General features: G+C 45.3%; 1 protein-coding gene across 3 annotated transcripts in view; it reads right to left on the bottom strand.

The window, feature by feature from the left end:
* LOC105027024 (tyrosine-protein kinase receptor UFO) overlaps positions 1-13,096 on the bottom strand; it is a 43,111-nt gene extending 30,015 nt beyond the window's left edge. For all 3 annotated transcript variants that reach the window (XR_004576133.1, XR_004576134.1, XM_034294175.1), the window contains exons 1-5: positions 12,192-13,096; positions 5,961-6,171; positions 5,447-5,547; positions 5,117-5,299; positions 2,324-2,520 (exon numbers count right to left, since the gene is read on the bottom strand). Coding sequence is in view for 1 of the 3 variants with exons in the window: in XM_034294175.1 (XP_034150066.1) it covers positions 2,324-2,520; positions 5,117-5,299; positions 5,447-5,547; positions 5,961-6,171; positions 12,192-12,351 (852 nt within the window). In the remaining 2 variants the exon portion in view is untranslated. The remainder of the gene's footprint in view (positions 1-2,323; positions 2,521-5,116; positions 5,300-5,446; positions 5,548-5,960; positions 6,172-12,191) is intronic.
* Between the last annotated feature and the right edge of the window lie 2,211 nt (positions 13,097-15,307).

Below are 15,307 nucleotides of genomic sequence, written 5' to 3'. Positions count from 1 at the left end.
CCAGTCTCTGCCCTGCCATCCTCCTGTAGCCTTAACTCTGTATTGCCAGCAGTCTCTATCTGTATAGCCAGCAGTCTCTATCTGTATAGCCAGCAGTCTCTATCTGTATAGCCAGCAGTCTCTATCTGTATAGCCAGCAGTCTCTATCTGTATAGCCAGCAGTCTCTATCTGTATAGCCAGCAGTCTCTATCTGTATAGCCAGCAGTCTCTATCTGTATAGCCAGCAGTCTCTATCTGCATAGCCAGCAGTCTCTATCTGAATAGCCAGCAGTCTCTATCTGTATAGCCAGCAGTCTCTATCTGTATAGCCAGCAGTCTCTATCTTTATAGCCAGCAGTCTCTATCTGTATAGCCAGCAGTCTCTATCTGCATAGCCAGCAGTCTCTATCTGTATAGCCAGCAGTCTCTATCTGCATAGCCAGCAGTCCCTATCTGTATAGCCAGCAGTCTCTATCTGTATAGCCAGCAGTCCCTATCTATATAGCCAGCAGTCTCTATCTGTATAGCCAGCAGTCTCTATCTGTATAGCCAGCAGTCTCTATCTGTATAGCCAGCAGTCTCTATCTGTATAGCCAGCAGTCTCTATCTATATAGCCAGCAGTCTCTATCTGTATAGCCAGCAGTCTCTATCTGTATAGCCAGCAGTCTCTATCTGTATAGCCAGCAGTCTCTATCTGCATAGCCAGCAGTCCCTATCTATATAGCCAGCAGTCTCTATCTGTATAGCCAGCAGTCTCTATCTGTATAGCCAGCAGTCTCTATCTGTATAGCCAGCAGTCTCTATCTGTATAGCCAGCAGTCTCTATCTATATAGCCAGCAGTCTCTATCTGTATAGCCAGCAGTCTCTATCTATATAGCCAGCAGTCTCTAGCCAGCAGTCTCTATCTATATAGCCAGCAGTCTCTATCTGTATAGCCAGCAGTCTCTATTTATATAGCCAGCAGTCTCTAGCCAGCAGTCTCTATCTGTATACTGACATCACAACGCTGATGACACCATGCTGAGGACAAGAGGCTGATGACATGATACTGTGGAAGATACTGACAGAAAATAAAAAGATATTGACAGAAGACACTGATAATAATATACTGATCGATGATACTCACAGACGATACTAATAGAAGATAACGACAGAAGAAAGTGACAGAAGATACTCAATGATGATACTGATAGAAGGTACTCATAGATGATACTTATAGATGATACTGATAGAAGGTATTCATAGAAGATACTCATGGATGACACTGACAAGACAACACCCCTGACATGACGCTGATGACAACACCACACACCGCATGAAGCCAAGCTGATACGTCTTGTCTTTATTACACTCAGGTTCTGCCTCTCTTGTCCTTTTTCTTTGTTCGTTTTCCTTCCTACTCTCTTTTCCACAACGTTAAATTCAAACATGTACCCATTCTTCTAACCCTGGGCCCCTTGGCTGCCTCCTGCGTGGGTCTGGGCGGGGTAGAGGTAGAGTCTTGGGTACAGTTAAAGGGGTGCAGACAGAGGGGTAAAATTGGAGGGGTGCAGGAGAAAAGGGCTTGATTAAAACCAGACGTTTAGGGGTGGTTCTCCATTCTGCTCTCCGCTGCCCGGAGAGAATATTCCTCTACGCCGGTACGAGCGGCTTTGGAGTGGGATGGAGGGAGGGACAGAGGGAGGGGTGTTACATGGGATTAGTCCAGGAGGCCACTTTCCCAGAGTGAAATTGGATCCCACGGCTACATGACTGAACAAGGACAGGGAAGGAGATGGAGGAAGGAGGGACGGAGCGAGGAAGGGGTGGAGTGAGGGAAGGAGGGAGGGAGCGAGGTAGGGGTGGAGGGAGGGAGAGACAGAGGGAGGGAGGGAGGGGGACGGCTGGGAAGGACATGGAGGTTGAGTCGGAGGAAGAAAAGCAAGGCAAGCTCTTTTCTCTCCGAAACCATTTGAACAAAAGGCTACAGTCATGGTCCCAACAAAGATTAGCAGACGTCTTTATTGACCGGTGGTTCAAACACTACGTGCCCACTTCAACACTCCTCCTGAAAGGGTTTTGGGTCTTTTTTCACTTCTATCTCTCATTTTCGTAATGCTGAAATTGTGGGGAAAACGTAACACCTGCTGTTACAGAATCATACAAATCACATTTTAATTGAGACACCTGGTCTGTCTGTGTTTGGCCTGTACAGTGCAGTGGGTTGTGGGTAACCACCTATATGGCGCTGTGGGTTGTGGGTAACCACTTAATTGGTGCAGAGGGTTGTGGGTTTTTACCTGGAAGGTGCAGTGGTTTATGGGTAATCCCCTGTAAGATGTTGTGGGTTGTGGGTAATCACCTGTACAGTGCAGTGGGTTATGGGATAGACACCTCCAAAGCCAGGCTGCCAGGTGAGGAGGAGGCTGGAGTTGGTGACCTCCACAGCTGTTACTTTCAGGGGCTGGGATGGCAGGACTGTGACGGTCCCAGACCCAGACGTAGCCACTCCTTTACGATTGTGGGCCTCACAGGAGAATGTACTGGTTCGGTTCAGACCTGACAGGGAACACACAGAAGCAGAGCTAGAATGAATTTACTTAGAAACCAAGTGAATTTCCTATGGTAGGGAGTTTGTTCTGCTTCCACAGCAAACGAGGAGTTGCAGACGTTTGCTCTTCTCTGCAACCACTTGCTTAAAGAACAAGACAGTGAAAGAGTTGGTTGCTCTCCTTGGAAGGAACAAAACCTACGACCCGAGAGGTGTGAATAGGGAACTCCGGTCATCATCTTAAACCTAATCCGAGACTCAGCAGAATCTAATGCACACTGAGTTACTTTTGCAGAGCAGCGGAAAATGGCGTTTGCATTATTGTGGCCGAGGGGAAAGTCAGGATTATTGCAGGTTACGATTAAATTAAAGTTAGGATTGTGTTAGGTTTCTAGATTCCAGCCACCAAGTATGTGAACTGTTTGTGAACACTGACAGGACATGAAGCGTGCACGTGTTTGTGGATGAGTTACAAATGTGTGTGCGTGTGCATTCGAGAGATGAGTGCGCAAAACAAATGTATTCCAAATTGTGCGCACGGATGGACAGACGGACAAGTATGCAGACTTGCATGTCTCATCTAAGCCACACAGTGTGATATGTTGTCCAGAGAGAACCATGCCTTCATTGTTGAAGTTTGTGTAAGGCCGGACAGTGTCTGAGGGAGGAGAAGGGAAGGAAAAGAGGTTTGGTGGGCTGACCCCTAACTGTGTGGGTGAATGAACCGCCCAGTCAGAACACCACACAGTTGCAACACACTCATCTCTTTCTTCTTCCTTCCTTATCAGCTGATTGGTCAGCACATCTCTGATTGGTCAGCTCGTCTCTGATTGGTCAGCATATCTCAGCTCCATGGCTTTCTGTAATATCTTAGACTCCAACTGACTCATTATCCGAGACTGGGGAACTGAATCTAAAGCTTGATATGAGCCATGTTGAGATCAATTCATAGTTAATTAACAATGGGTCATCGGTTACAAGAACACCTGGCTGAAACAGGTTAAAATAACCCAAATAAAATTCAATGCTGACATTCTTTGGTAACGTGGTCTTAGTCGGCCATTTACATGGAGCAAAGGTGTCTCATGCATAAATAATCAGGGACTATGAAGTTTTGCAAATTATCAGGAAAACAACATAAAGCTGTACCTAAGCCAGACACTCCGACAGTAGTAATAGATATCTTAGAAAATAAAAACAAAAGTACATTTAAATATCTTCCACCAGAGATAGCTAACTACTGTCAGTAGCTGCTAGCTAAATATGTGTTCACGCATTCTGCCAACTGTGGTAACGTAACATTACATGCCTGATTGATTGAAAGTGGAATCGTGAAAAAGCATGCTCATCTAAAGACTAATGTCCTATAACAGTTGCTCTTAATTTTAGGGAAAGAGTGGCTGTAATGTTATGCTAAACTGAAGCAAAGCGATCTGTTTTCATCAATGGATGTAGATGCACGGTAGCTAGCCTAGCTGCGTAGCTAGATTATTGCGGGACTGTGGGTGTACCTGAATCAGGACCAAGGGAACGTCTGTCTGGGTGCTGTGGCTCACTGAATAACTGACTGGCTGGCTGGTTAGCTGACAACCTGGTTGGTTAGCTGACAGGGTGGCTGACTGGTCTACTGACTGGTTGGTTGGCTATCTGGCTGGATGACTTGTTGGCTAGCAGAGACTGGCTGACTAATGCAGATGGCATTAGTGGTTGAATATGGGCTCAGTCATTTCTCTTTCAGGGCCGATTGAGTGCATTGCTGTTTTTCTCTCTGATTATATTTCTGTCCATGTGGATAGAGGACTGCGGCAGCTGACCATTCCAAGACTGTGAGTCCTGCCCAACAGCCCGACAGTACCAGTAACGGCATAGTTCAGAAAACCTGCTATGAGTCAAACCCTCATTACCCTGCTACACCTCTGCCTGTCTCTGTCGGCCCTGGGTGACTCACCCCAACCCTCCCACCTCCTCCTTCACCCCCCTGCTCCTCACCCCTCTCCTCCCACCTCCTCCCTTACCTCCTGCTTCACGCCCCTATAATCCCACCTTCTTCTTCACCGGCTCAAATGGGTGGGACAGGTCGAATGAGGGTCACCCAAATGGGTGGGACAGGTCGAATGAGGGTCACCCAAATGGGTGGGACTGTTCGATTGGGGGGCACCCAAATGGGTGGGACAGGTCGAATGAGGGTCAGCCCTACCAGTATATTGAGCGTAGAGGGGGACAGCCCTACCAGTTATACTGAGCGTAGAGGGGGACAGCCCTACCAGTTATACTGAGCGTAGAGGGGGACAGCCCTACCAGTTATACTGAGCGTAGAGGGGGACAGCCCTACCAGTTATACTGAGCGTAGAGGGGGACAGCCCTACCAGTTATACTGAGCGTAGAGGGGGACAGCCCTACCAGTTATACTGAGCGTAGAGGGGGACAGCCCTACCAGTTATACTGAGCGTAGAGGGGGACAGCCCTACCAGTTATACTGAGCGTAGAGGGGGACAGCCCTACCAGTTATACTGAGCGTAGAGGGGGACAGCCCTACCAGTTATATTGAGCGTAGAGGGGGACAGCCCTACCAGTTATACTGAGCGTAGAGGGGGACAGCCCTACCAGTTATATTGAGCGTAGAGGGGGACAGGGCCACAGGGTCTTCCAGTCTGTTCAGAGGTGCTCCGTCCTGAAGCCAGATGACATGGACCGGCTCCGGGGGGCCTAGGGCCACACACTGAAGACTCAGGGACACGTTGGCCACCACCGAATGGTGACGGGGTTCCACCGAGAAGTGAGGGAGACCTGGAATACCAAGATGGAAAGATGAAGAAGTGGGAGAGTCGTGGAGGGCGAGGGGCACAAAACGAGAGAGAATAGGGGGAGAGGCAAAAAGAGAGAATAAGGGAAGGCGAGGAAAAGGAGAAGGAAAAGGAAGAAAGAGATACTAACCCTCGAGCTGGATATGTCCCTCAAGAGAAACAACATGGTGTTCCTCTGACATCACAGCACAACGGTAAGAGCCCATGTCAGCTAGCTGCACCTTGTCTATCCTGTACACACACACACACACACACACCACTTCAATGAGAGGTCAGAGGGTGCAGAACAACATCATTAAACAGAGAGAAAAACTGACCGTTCCTATCAGAGAGAGAAAATATACTGCCGTGACAAACTGACAGAGACACTGACAGCCATGCTCATCCATTCAGCCAGCCATGTTCATCCATTCAGCCAGCCATGCTCATCCATTCAGCCAGCCATGCTCATCCATTCAACCAGCCATTCTCATCCATTCAGCCAGCCATGCTCGTCCATTAAGCCAGCCATGCTCATCCATTAAGCCAGCCATGCTCATCCATTAAGCCAGCCATGCTCATCCATTAAGCCAGCCAGTCATCCATCCATTCAGCCAGGCCAACCATCTATCTATCATCCATCCAGACAAGTCTCTACTCCCTACCTGAGAGTGCTGGTGACCATCCAGGTGTTGGAAGCCACCGGAACTTGGACCTGGTTGGTCTCGGCGTCATCCAGGAGCTGTCTGTCCCTCTGCCAGATCACGTCGGGGGCATATTCGTCATCTCCGCCTCGAACCTGAAGCGTGCACTCCACCTTCACCGGCTTCCCTAGCGACGATGTCACGTTACCGGGGCTACGGATGAACTGCAGCTCTGAGGACAGAAGGACAGTGAATACATCTCATCCCTCATCTCATCTTCATCCGCTTATCCGTATCGGGTCGCGGGGGCAGCAGCTCCAGCAGGGGACCACAAACTTCCCTTTCCCAAGCCACATTTGCCAGCTCTGACTGGGGGAACCCGAGGCGTTCCCAGGCCAGTGTCGAAATATAATCTCTCCACCTGGTCCTGGGCCTACCCCGAGGTCTCCTCCCAGCTGGACGTGCCTGGAACACCTCCCTAGGGAGACATCCTGGGGGCATCCTTACCAGACGCCCAAACCACCTCAACTGGCTCCTTTCGACGCAAAGGAGCTGCGGCTCTACTCCGAGTTCCTCACGGATGGCTGAGCTTCGCACCCTATCCCTAAGGGAGAAGCCAGCCACCCTTCTGAGAAAACCCATTTCAGCCGCTTGTACTCGCGATCTTGTTCTTTCGGTCATGACCCAGCCTTCATGACCATAGGTGAGGGTAGGAAGGAAAACTGACCGGTATATCGAGAGCTTTGCCTTCCGGCTCAGCTCTCTTTTCGTCACAACGGTGTGGTAAAGCGAATGCAATACCGCCCCCGCTGGTCAGATTCTCCAGCCAATCTCCCGCTCCATTGTCCCCTCACTCGCGAACAAGACCCTGAGATACTTGAACTCCTTTACTTGGGGTAATGCCTCATTCCCTACCCGGAGAAGGCACTCCATTGGTTTCCTGCCGAGTACAGTGAATACAGTTCACACAAAATTATGTATGTGGCTATGTGCCTTATTTTATCCAATGTGTGTGTGTGTGTATTTATGTGTGTGTGTATGTATGTGTGTGTGTGCGTCTGTGCATGTGTGCATGTGTATGTGTGTGTGTGTGTTTTAGGTCTAACCAGAAAACATTTGAGTCATGGGGACCTGTTGCCAGTCCCATGAGGCAAAAGTCAATTTCCGGCTCAGGTTTTAGGTTTAGGGTCAAATTTACAAGTCATTTTAGAGTTAGAATTGGGGTTTCTTTAAGGTCCAGGTGTTGTTGGTTAAATTTAGGGTTAAGGTTAGGCATTACATCTAGGTAAAGTTTAGGCATTAATGTTACTTTATTGAGGTTAAGGTTAGGGTTAGGGTTAAATTAGGGTAAGGGAGCATGCAATTTCTATTTTCTGGTCCCCATGAGGATAGCCATACAAACTTGTTTGTGTGTGTGTGTGTGTGTGTGTGTGTGTGACATGTGTGTGTGTGTGTGTGTGTGTGTGTGTGCCACATAACAGCCTAATTTCTACAGTCCCTCCCACAATATGTCATCAAGAATGTTGTGCCGTTGGTGTATGTCATGTCTCATTAGTGTAATGTCATTTGTGTTTAATTTAGGACACACTATCTACACTGACTGTGGTCTGGAATGTCTCAGCTGCTCTGCCTGGTTCGACCAGTCAGGTCAACACCGCCACATCCATTTAACTTCTCACCGGTGTTAATGAGTTTACTATCCTCAGTGAGATAACGTCAGGTGAGAAACCCCCCTCCATCAAATCTGTACTATCCTCCCTCCCCCTCTACTACCTCACTCTCTCTCCCTCCCCCTCTCCCTCTCTCTCCCCCTCCCCTTCTATCACTCTCTATCTGTTTCTCTTTCTCTCTCTCTCTCTCCCTCTCCCTGTCTGCCTACATGAAGTGATAATATTTCTGTTTGGTAATCATACAAATCTGTTCCCGCTAGGCTAAGCTAATGGCTAATGTGAGTCCCTGGTCCGGCATTAAAACGTAAAAGCACAAATGCATTTAAGCATTATTTTTCAATAATAAATGTGCGTGTATAAAGGCACTGCATGTATTTTAGCAAGTCAGCGGAGTGAGGTCAGAATGAGTATGAATAGTCAGTATGAATAGTCAGTATGAATAGTCAGTATGAATAGTCAGTATGAATAGTCAGTATGAATAGATCTGTATTAATATTTTATTTCTTTATACTTCCTCTTCCTTTGCTCTTTTCACTGTTAAATAGGAAATAGCTAACATTATTCTCTTGAAAATGTAAAATATGAACCCATCATGTTTAGATAAAGGACATATTCTTCTTTTTTATCTTTATTTACTATCCTAGCAACAGATACAAGATATACTCCTCCACACACATACACATTCTACCTCTCTCTCTTAATCACACACACACACACAAACACACACACACACACATACACACATACACATTCCACCTCTCTCTCTTTATCACACACACAAACACAAACACACACACACACACATACACATTCTACCTCTGTCCTACCTCCATCCCACCTCTGTCCTACGTCCATCCTCCCTCCGTCCCATAGCTCGTTTGTTTTAGAAAGCAGCTCCCTTTTGTCATATCTTTTCCCCGAATTACCTGACTTCTATTCTTTATTCTATTCACCCTTCTACTGTATCTTTCTATCCTGCCTTCTTTTCTCATCCTTCTAATCGGACGGCAGTCATGTCCCAGACGTGGGTGCGGATATTCGGGGTGAAGCAGCAGGCTGAGATGGATCCAGACGCCTCCAAGACCCCCCAGGTGTTGACACATCCTAGGGGTCACCCTAACCCTTCCTGTTCGGGTTGTGTCTCTAGTGACATCCGCGTAACAGGTCCACCTTCGTGTCCCTTGTATTCCCTCTCCCTAACCCTAACCCATGTCCTGGCCAATGCCTGGTTGACCCGTCTTTCACAGTCTTCACAGCCTCCCCCATTTGCCCCACATGCCGGCTTTTCATGCCATTCTTTCAGATGAATCACTACGCTTTTTGCCCTCCCCGGGTCCCCCCAACCCCAACCCCCCCCCCCCCCCCCAATCCATCCATCATTCTACTCTCCTGAATCACACCAACTCTGACTCACCAATAAGCCTCTGCATTTCCCTCTGGTTCTCTGTCTCTCGCATTGTCTCTTTCCCTGATTCTCTCGCTCCCTCTCCCCCCACAACACCCTCAGACCACCCAGACCCACACACCGCCCCATGACACAGCTCTCCACCATGTCCACCGAGGAGTCAACGTTAGAGCCTTCTGCTTCCAAACGTGATCCTGTGTGAAGTCTGGGCCAGGCAGCAGTGGCTCCAGTTCCATCTAACTACAGTCACTATCCATCTCTTGGGTGAACTGCAGGTAGGACTCTCACCGATCAAATCACAGACAGGCGGATGCAAACGTTCAAAACATCAGCCGTACGGACGCAATCCCAAAACACATCTGCATTTTGTTTACAGTCAGTCATTCAAATGATTATCAAGCATAAGCCGGCGCTCATCTAAAATCGTTTGTTTAATTAGCTTGATCACTGACTGCTAACCAATTAGTCCGAGACATACCAAAGACTTATTCAGGGGTGGGTAAAACTGCCTTGGACTTTTATGACCTCCAACAGTGGAATGTTTTGCAGAGTGAACTTAAGTTAGAAGCTCTGGTGGCTACAAGGCATTTGAGATGTCTGATTAATCACAGCTACACATTTGTCATTGCTTTTCTTAATGTCTGTGTGTTTCTTGTCTGTGTATTTTGTATATGTTCATATTACTGTAATCCAGGACTCTGTAAAACAGACCTACCATAGATCTCAGTTTCATTTACCCTTATTTACACAGAGAAATCAAGTTGAGCCCTGTATACAACAATATGAATGCATATAAAATGGAAATAAAACAATTATTAAGAATTAACAATGAAAAGACAATGTATAATAAATGTAAAAGGTCTTACAGGCATTAAAACATTTAACTTAAGATCACTCTGCATGGCATTAAATGAGCGTGGGGCATTTATAAGCATTTCTACCCTGTTCTGAATTGGCCTGCAGTATCTCCAGAACTATCCAGTCTTGAGCGCGTGTTTGGCAAACTGCTGTTTATCCAACTAATTAACTCTGTTAAAAAGTCAGGACATTTTTGCATAACTGTCTTTTATAAAACCACCAACCAATGTCTGTCCCTTCTAGATGTCAGTGACACCAAGACAACTGGACCATGTAACAGGCAGTGATGAGTGTGAACATTTGCAAGCCTGAATGAAAGAATGCATCCAGAGATTTGAGTACAGAAGCGGAGGCTTGCATATACAGTATATCACCATAATCTATTAGCGACACAACATTTGATTTCTGTGGTGGCATGACACACGTGATTTATTCCAATAAAAGAAACCAATTTTAATCTTTAGCTTTAACTCCAACTCTCTAACGTGTGTTTTAGAAGACAGATTTCCATCTAACAAAATCCCAAGGTATTTGTAAGAAGCAACACAATCTATAAAATGGTAGCCTTTTCACGGCCATCCGAAGTTATGTTCTGTGACTTAGAAAACAGTAATATTTGTATTTAGAACCAGCCTACGGTCCATAAGTGGCTGTTGTCACAGTCGGAAGTCAGACTGCAGGTTTGCAACAGCGTGATCAAGAGAGAATGCCATAGTGTACAGTACTGTCAGCATAAAAATGAAATGCACAAGTTCTTAAAGAGATTTAATGATTTAATTAACGTAGAGTAATTAACATATAGAGTATTTAACAGATTAACAAAGAGTGAACAGTATGGGACCCAAAACTGAACCCTGTGGAACTCATTTGTGGACTATAAGAAATGCACAAGGTGTGCTGTCACCAGGGGGTGTAGAATTAAGGGGGGATGGGGGGGGGGTCATGATCCCCCAATATTACAGACGGGTCAATGTGACCCCCCTGGAAGAGAGTGAAAATCCTGGGATCCGCTGACCCTGACCCCACAATATACAATACAAACCTAGGCTGTTATCTGTCACTTAAACCAAAGGCACTTGTCCTGGGCCAGGCCCAATGCAGACAGCTTTTTCAATAATTCTACTGTATTGAACGCCTTCGACAGGTCAAAACAGAGCAACATGGCTAAACTTCTAATTTAAGGCTTTGACAATACAAATACCACCCAGTGTAGTTCTTTTAAAAACGTTGTTTGGCCTTCAAAATCCTAATATTTCTAAAACATGCAATGGTCGCTGATGTCTGGCAGACATACACCATACACGCCATATATTTTTTCTGGGAACATTTGCCAATATATAATCAAACAAATTAAGACTCCACAGGCTCCTTCAAATTTGCAAGTAAAGTCACGTCCTTAAGGCCTCGTAGTGTTAAAAAAAATATCAAGCAACCAGATGATTTGGGTGGATACCATCTGCCTTATAAAATGTACTTTGCTTCCAGAAACTTTCGAAATTGTCTATAAAGATTACCCCCAAACATTTGCTGTAATTCTGTAACCGGTTATGAAACGCTAGGAGCCCGCTGAAACGTTAAATCCCTCGACCTCGTGAAGTTACACACTTTTTGGGCTCCATAAAACCATGCTTCAACTGTTCTGAGTTGACTGTCAAGATGTGGTTTGATTCCACATGAACGACAATAGTCAATTTGTTTGTTTATGCATAACATTTGGAATCTTTGCAGTAATTTCCCCAGTACAACGGTTAATAAATAATAATAAAGTAAATACTTGTTAGGTAAATGTTTATAACCAAGTCTAATGGAAATATGCGGTGTTATCAATTGATCAGAATCTAGGTAGAGCATAATCATTAAAGTCTCCGTCATCTTGAATAACATCATCCCAGCAACATGTCAGAAAAACGTTAAGGTTTTCCGTTGTTGTTGGCACGTTAAAAGCTGCAGACGGATGACTCAGGCTCACAAAATATCCTTCAAAACAACCTCAGAAAAAACAACATGTGTTTGTCTCCGAGCAGCGGTTCGTTCTTTTCACGAGGCCCAGATGTTCCGCAGGTTCTCGGTGGTGGTGATGTTGCCTGACTCTCACCTCATCCTCTACATCACAGAAAATTAGCTTGTTTAATTATCCAATCAACTATATTTACTCTAGGACTAATTGTTGCCTCTGACTCACTGGTGTTGGGGTATTTGTTGCTTGATTTAAGCCATTTGCTTAGATAAAAGCGTTGGGAAATAAAGGTATCTCTATGTGTATGAAGAAAAAAATTTGACGAAGATGATGACGGTAAGGATAATGACGTTAACACGTACCTGCCAAAGTGCTTTCAGATCCTAAACTCAGAAGCCCAGCCGAGAACAGCATCACCCGTCCCAGCCACTCGCTCCCCATAGCTGTCCTTTCAAGCAGCGCACCTCCACAATAATTCACGGTTCGACCTTTTAACTTGTAGCTCGCGACTCCAGTTCGCATGTCCGCATTACAATAGAGTTAAGTAAACTCATCCGAGTTGTGCCCTAAAAAAGTTTTGTGGTTGTACTTCCGACCGATTTAAATCTAAGTTCTCCACTCCACAGGTATTTATTCCACTAGCTCTGACTCTTCGCCTTCCCAACTTGTTCTTACTGTTGCGAGTAACTATTTCAAAGTCGAAACAGATAGAATGCCGTCTGTGATTTGTTTCTGCTTGCAGTGACGTTTTATCTCCAGTCCATAGTTAACATTCCCTTACAGTTTTCTCTCTCTCTCTCTCTCTCTCTCTCCCCCTCTCTCTCTCTCCCTCTCTCTCGCTCTCCCTCAGCGCAGAAAGAAAATACGGATAGTTCGCTGTTTGAACTGCAGAACCACAGCAAAAGCGGGACCAAACTTGTCAGTCTCAAATCAAGTTGTAAAAAAGTTTTTTCTGGATCCAGAGGAGTATTTTTACCAGTGTTTCCCTCTGTCTATAACTCCTTTATCCGTCTCTCAACTGCTCTCTCGCCCTCTCTCCTTCCCTCTGCTCCCCCAGATTGTCCCGTCCCTTGGCCCATATTCTTTTTTTCCCTCCTCGCCGGCTTCAAGCAGGATTCAAATTCCTCGTCCCCCCCGTCCCGCCGTCCACAGGGGTAGCTGATTGTCTTCACAACAATTCACAGTCGTCTCTTAATGACCCCGATTCCCACCTCGTCCGCGGTAAATCACTGATTTCCATTCAAACACAGCAACCCTCATTCAGCCGCTAAACTGTAAACGAGTGCTGGAGGAACAGAAAACCGAGCATAACAGCTGAGTTTGACTACTGTACAGTTTTTAGATGTAATACACTGATACTGTATGTGGGTACAAGTGTAGGCCCATGCATATTATATACTCATATTTGTCAAATTTTATATCCCGACTGCGATTCGCTTGTGTGTCACATGTATGCGATTGTGTGTCCTATCTGTAAATTTGCAGCAGATTTACACCAAATTCGATTTAGGGAGAATGCACCAGTATTGCGAATACACGCGACTGCGATATGATTCTGAATAATGGCATTCAGTGCAACGTCAGATCTACGTTGATTAATGCATGACAGAATAAACAATTGGCTTAAATTATACTGCGGTTTGAAGGGATTATGGCTGTTACAGTCATGTGTAATATTCCCAATCCTCCCACACATTATTGTAGGAAAGTAAAGAGCACCTGGGTAAATCCCCATAATTACACATTAAAAAATTGAAAGTATCATGTTTTTTTTAAACTTCTTCCTTTAGGTTTCTCCCAAATAACTAATACAATTTCCAGAATGCAGAAGACAAATTTGTTTGGAATGGTTAATGAAAAGCTGTAGATATTTCTCAAAACATCAAACAAAGCAGCATATAAATATATATTTTTAACCAAATTGTGTGATTAAATGTGTAGATTCAATGTTTCGATTTGCTTTCACAGATCTCTTACAAATCTCTTACTGCTACGTGTAACACAGTAATAGTAGTTTCAACCCAAGGCAGGGCTCAAAACTTCAAAACTGGCACGGAAATCCAACAGACAGAAACAAAGTTTGAAGAGAAAAGGGTAGTCAAAATAAATGACCTGCTCTGATTCACATCGTAGAGAGCAGAGAACAACATCACCTGTCCCCTCCTACTTGGGGTTTTGAGATTGTAATGTCTGAAGTGATGTTTCATGTGGGTACATGAAAGAAGAGAGATGGGTGAGGGTATAGAGAGGAAGAGGAGAGAGAAAGAGAGAGCCCACAAAGCCCAGAGACGGCAACATAGAGCCAACCAAATGCTGAGTATCAGCCTCTTGAAAGAATCAACAGAAAAGTTAAATTGGAATGCAAATTTGGACAAAACAAAATACAATTCCTGATCATTTTAACTGACCCAAATAGAAGAATCTTGACACAGTGAGCACTGGCATCACCATAAACAGAGGCCGCCATTGGCTGTGCACACTGCAATGAACTCTCACGTTATAGACACATCCATAAATCACACAGACCTAAAAAGAGTTTGAAATCCAGTCAAAGTATTGTATCCGTTATGTGAAATTATGCAATGTGCAACTACAGCAGCAAAGATTTTAATGACCAGCTGCCTTGAGGGAAACGTCACCCGTGACGCTTAAACAACATTCAGAACATTACCAATATCAATGTCTTCATATTTGCTTCCCCTTGTTATTCATTCCTGTAACTAACACTGAACATAATTGATAACATAACTTTCAAAAGCACGTATCCACTTTCAAACTTTCAGTGATGTTCCCTTCGATTTTCAGATTTTTTTTACTTGCTTGCTTTGGCACTGTAAACAAATGCTTCCCATGCCAATATAGCCCTTTAAATAGAAATGTAATATAGTGGAATCGATTATGTGGGAGAGGTTAAGGTAGAGAGGGGAGAGAGGAGAGCCAGGGGGAGAGAGATGGAGAGAGAGGGGGAGAGAGAGGGGGAGAGAGATGGAGAGAGAGGGGGAGAGAGAGGGAGAGAGAGAGGGAGAGAGAGAGTCTGACCTATGAGATGCTTTATCCATCTGGCAGGAGGGACTGGGAAGGTGGTAGAAAGTTCACACAGACACATATACACACACACACACACACACACTCACACACACACACACTCAAACAAACATGCAGTGACATCATGAATAATTGATTTGCAGGGAAACAGGGGTGGGTCCTTGTTTTTCCCATGAACACTCCTTTCTGCCTGTCTGGGAGCCGCTGAGACGTCTACCAAACACATAGATATGTGAAAGATAGACAGGAGGATTCCTTTGTCAGAGAGGCATGTTCAGTCTACAATAGCTTGTTTCTATCTGGGCAATAAACAGTGCTGTGCCCTTTCAAACCAACCCCTGGTTATCAGACAGATAAGCTGGTCAGATGGGCCGTGGAGTGGTACTGTCTCTTTAAAAGCGGAGGATATGGGCTGTTCTGAGACCAGTGTTGT

Source organism: Esox lucius, chromosome 1, assembly GCF_011004845.1.
Source record: "Esox lucius isolate fEsoLuc1 chromosome 1, fEsoLuc1.pri, whole genome shotgun sequence".
NCBI classification, from domain to species: domain Eukaryota; kingdom Metazoa; phylum Chordata; class Actinopteri; order Esociformes; family Esocidae; genus Esox; species Esox lucius.
This window is presented reverse-complemented; position numbering and strand designations above follow the sequence as displayed.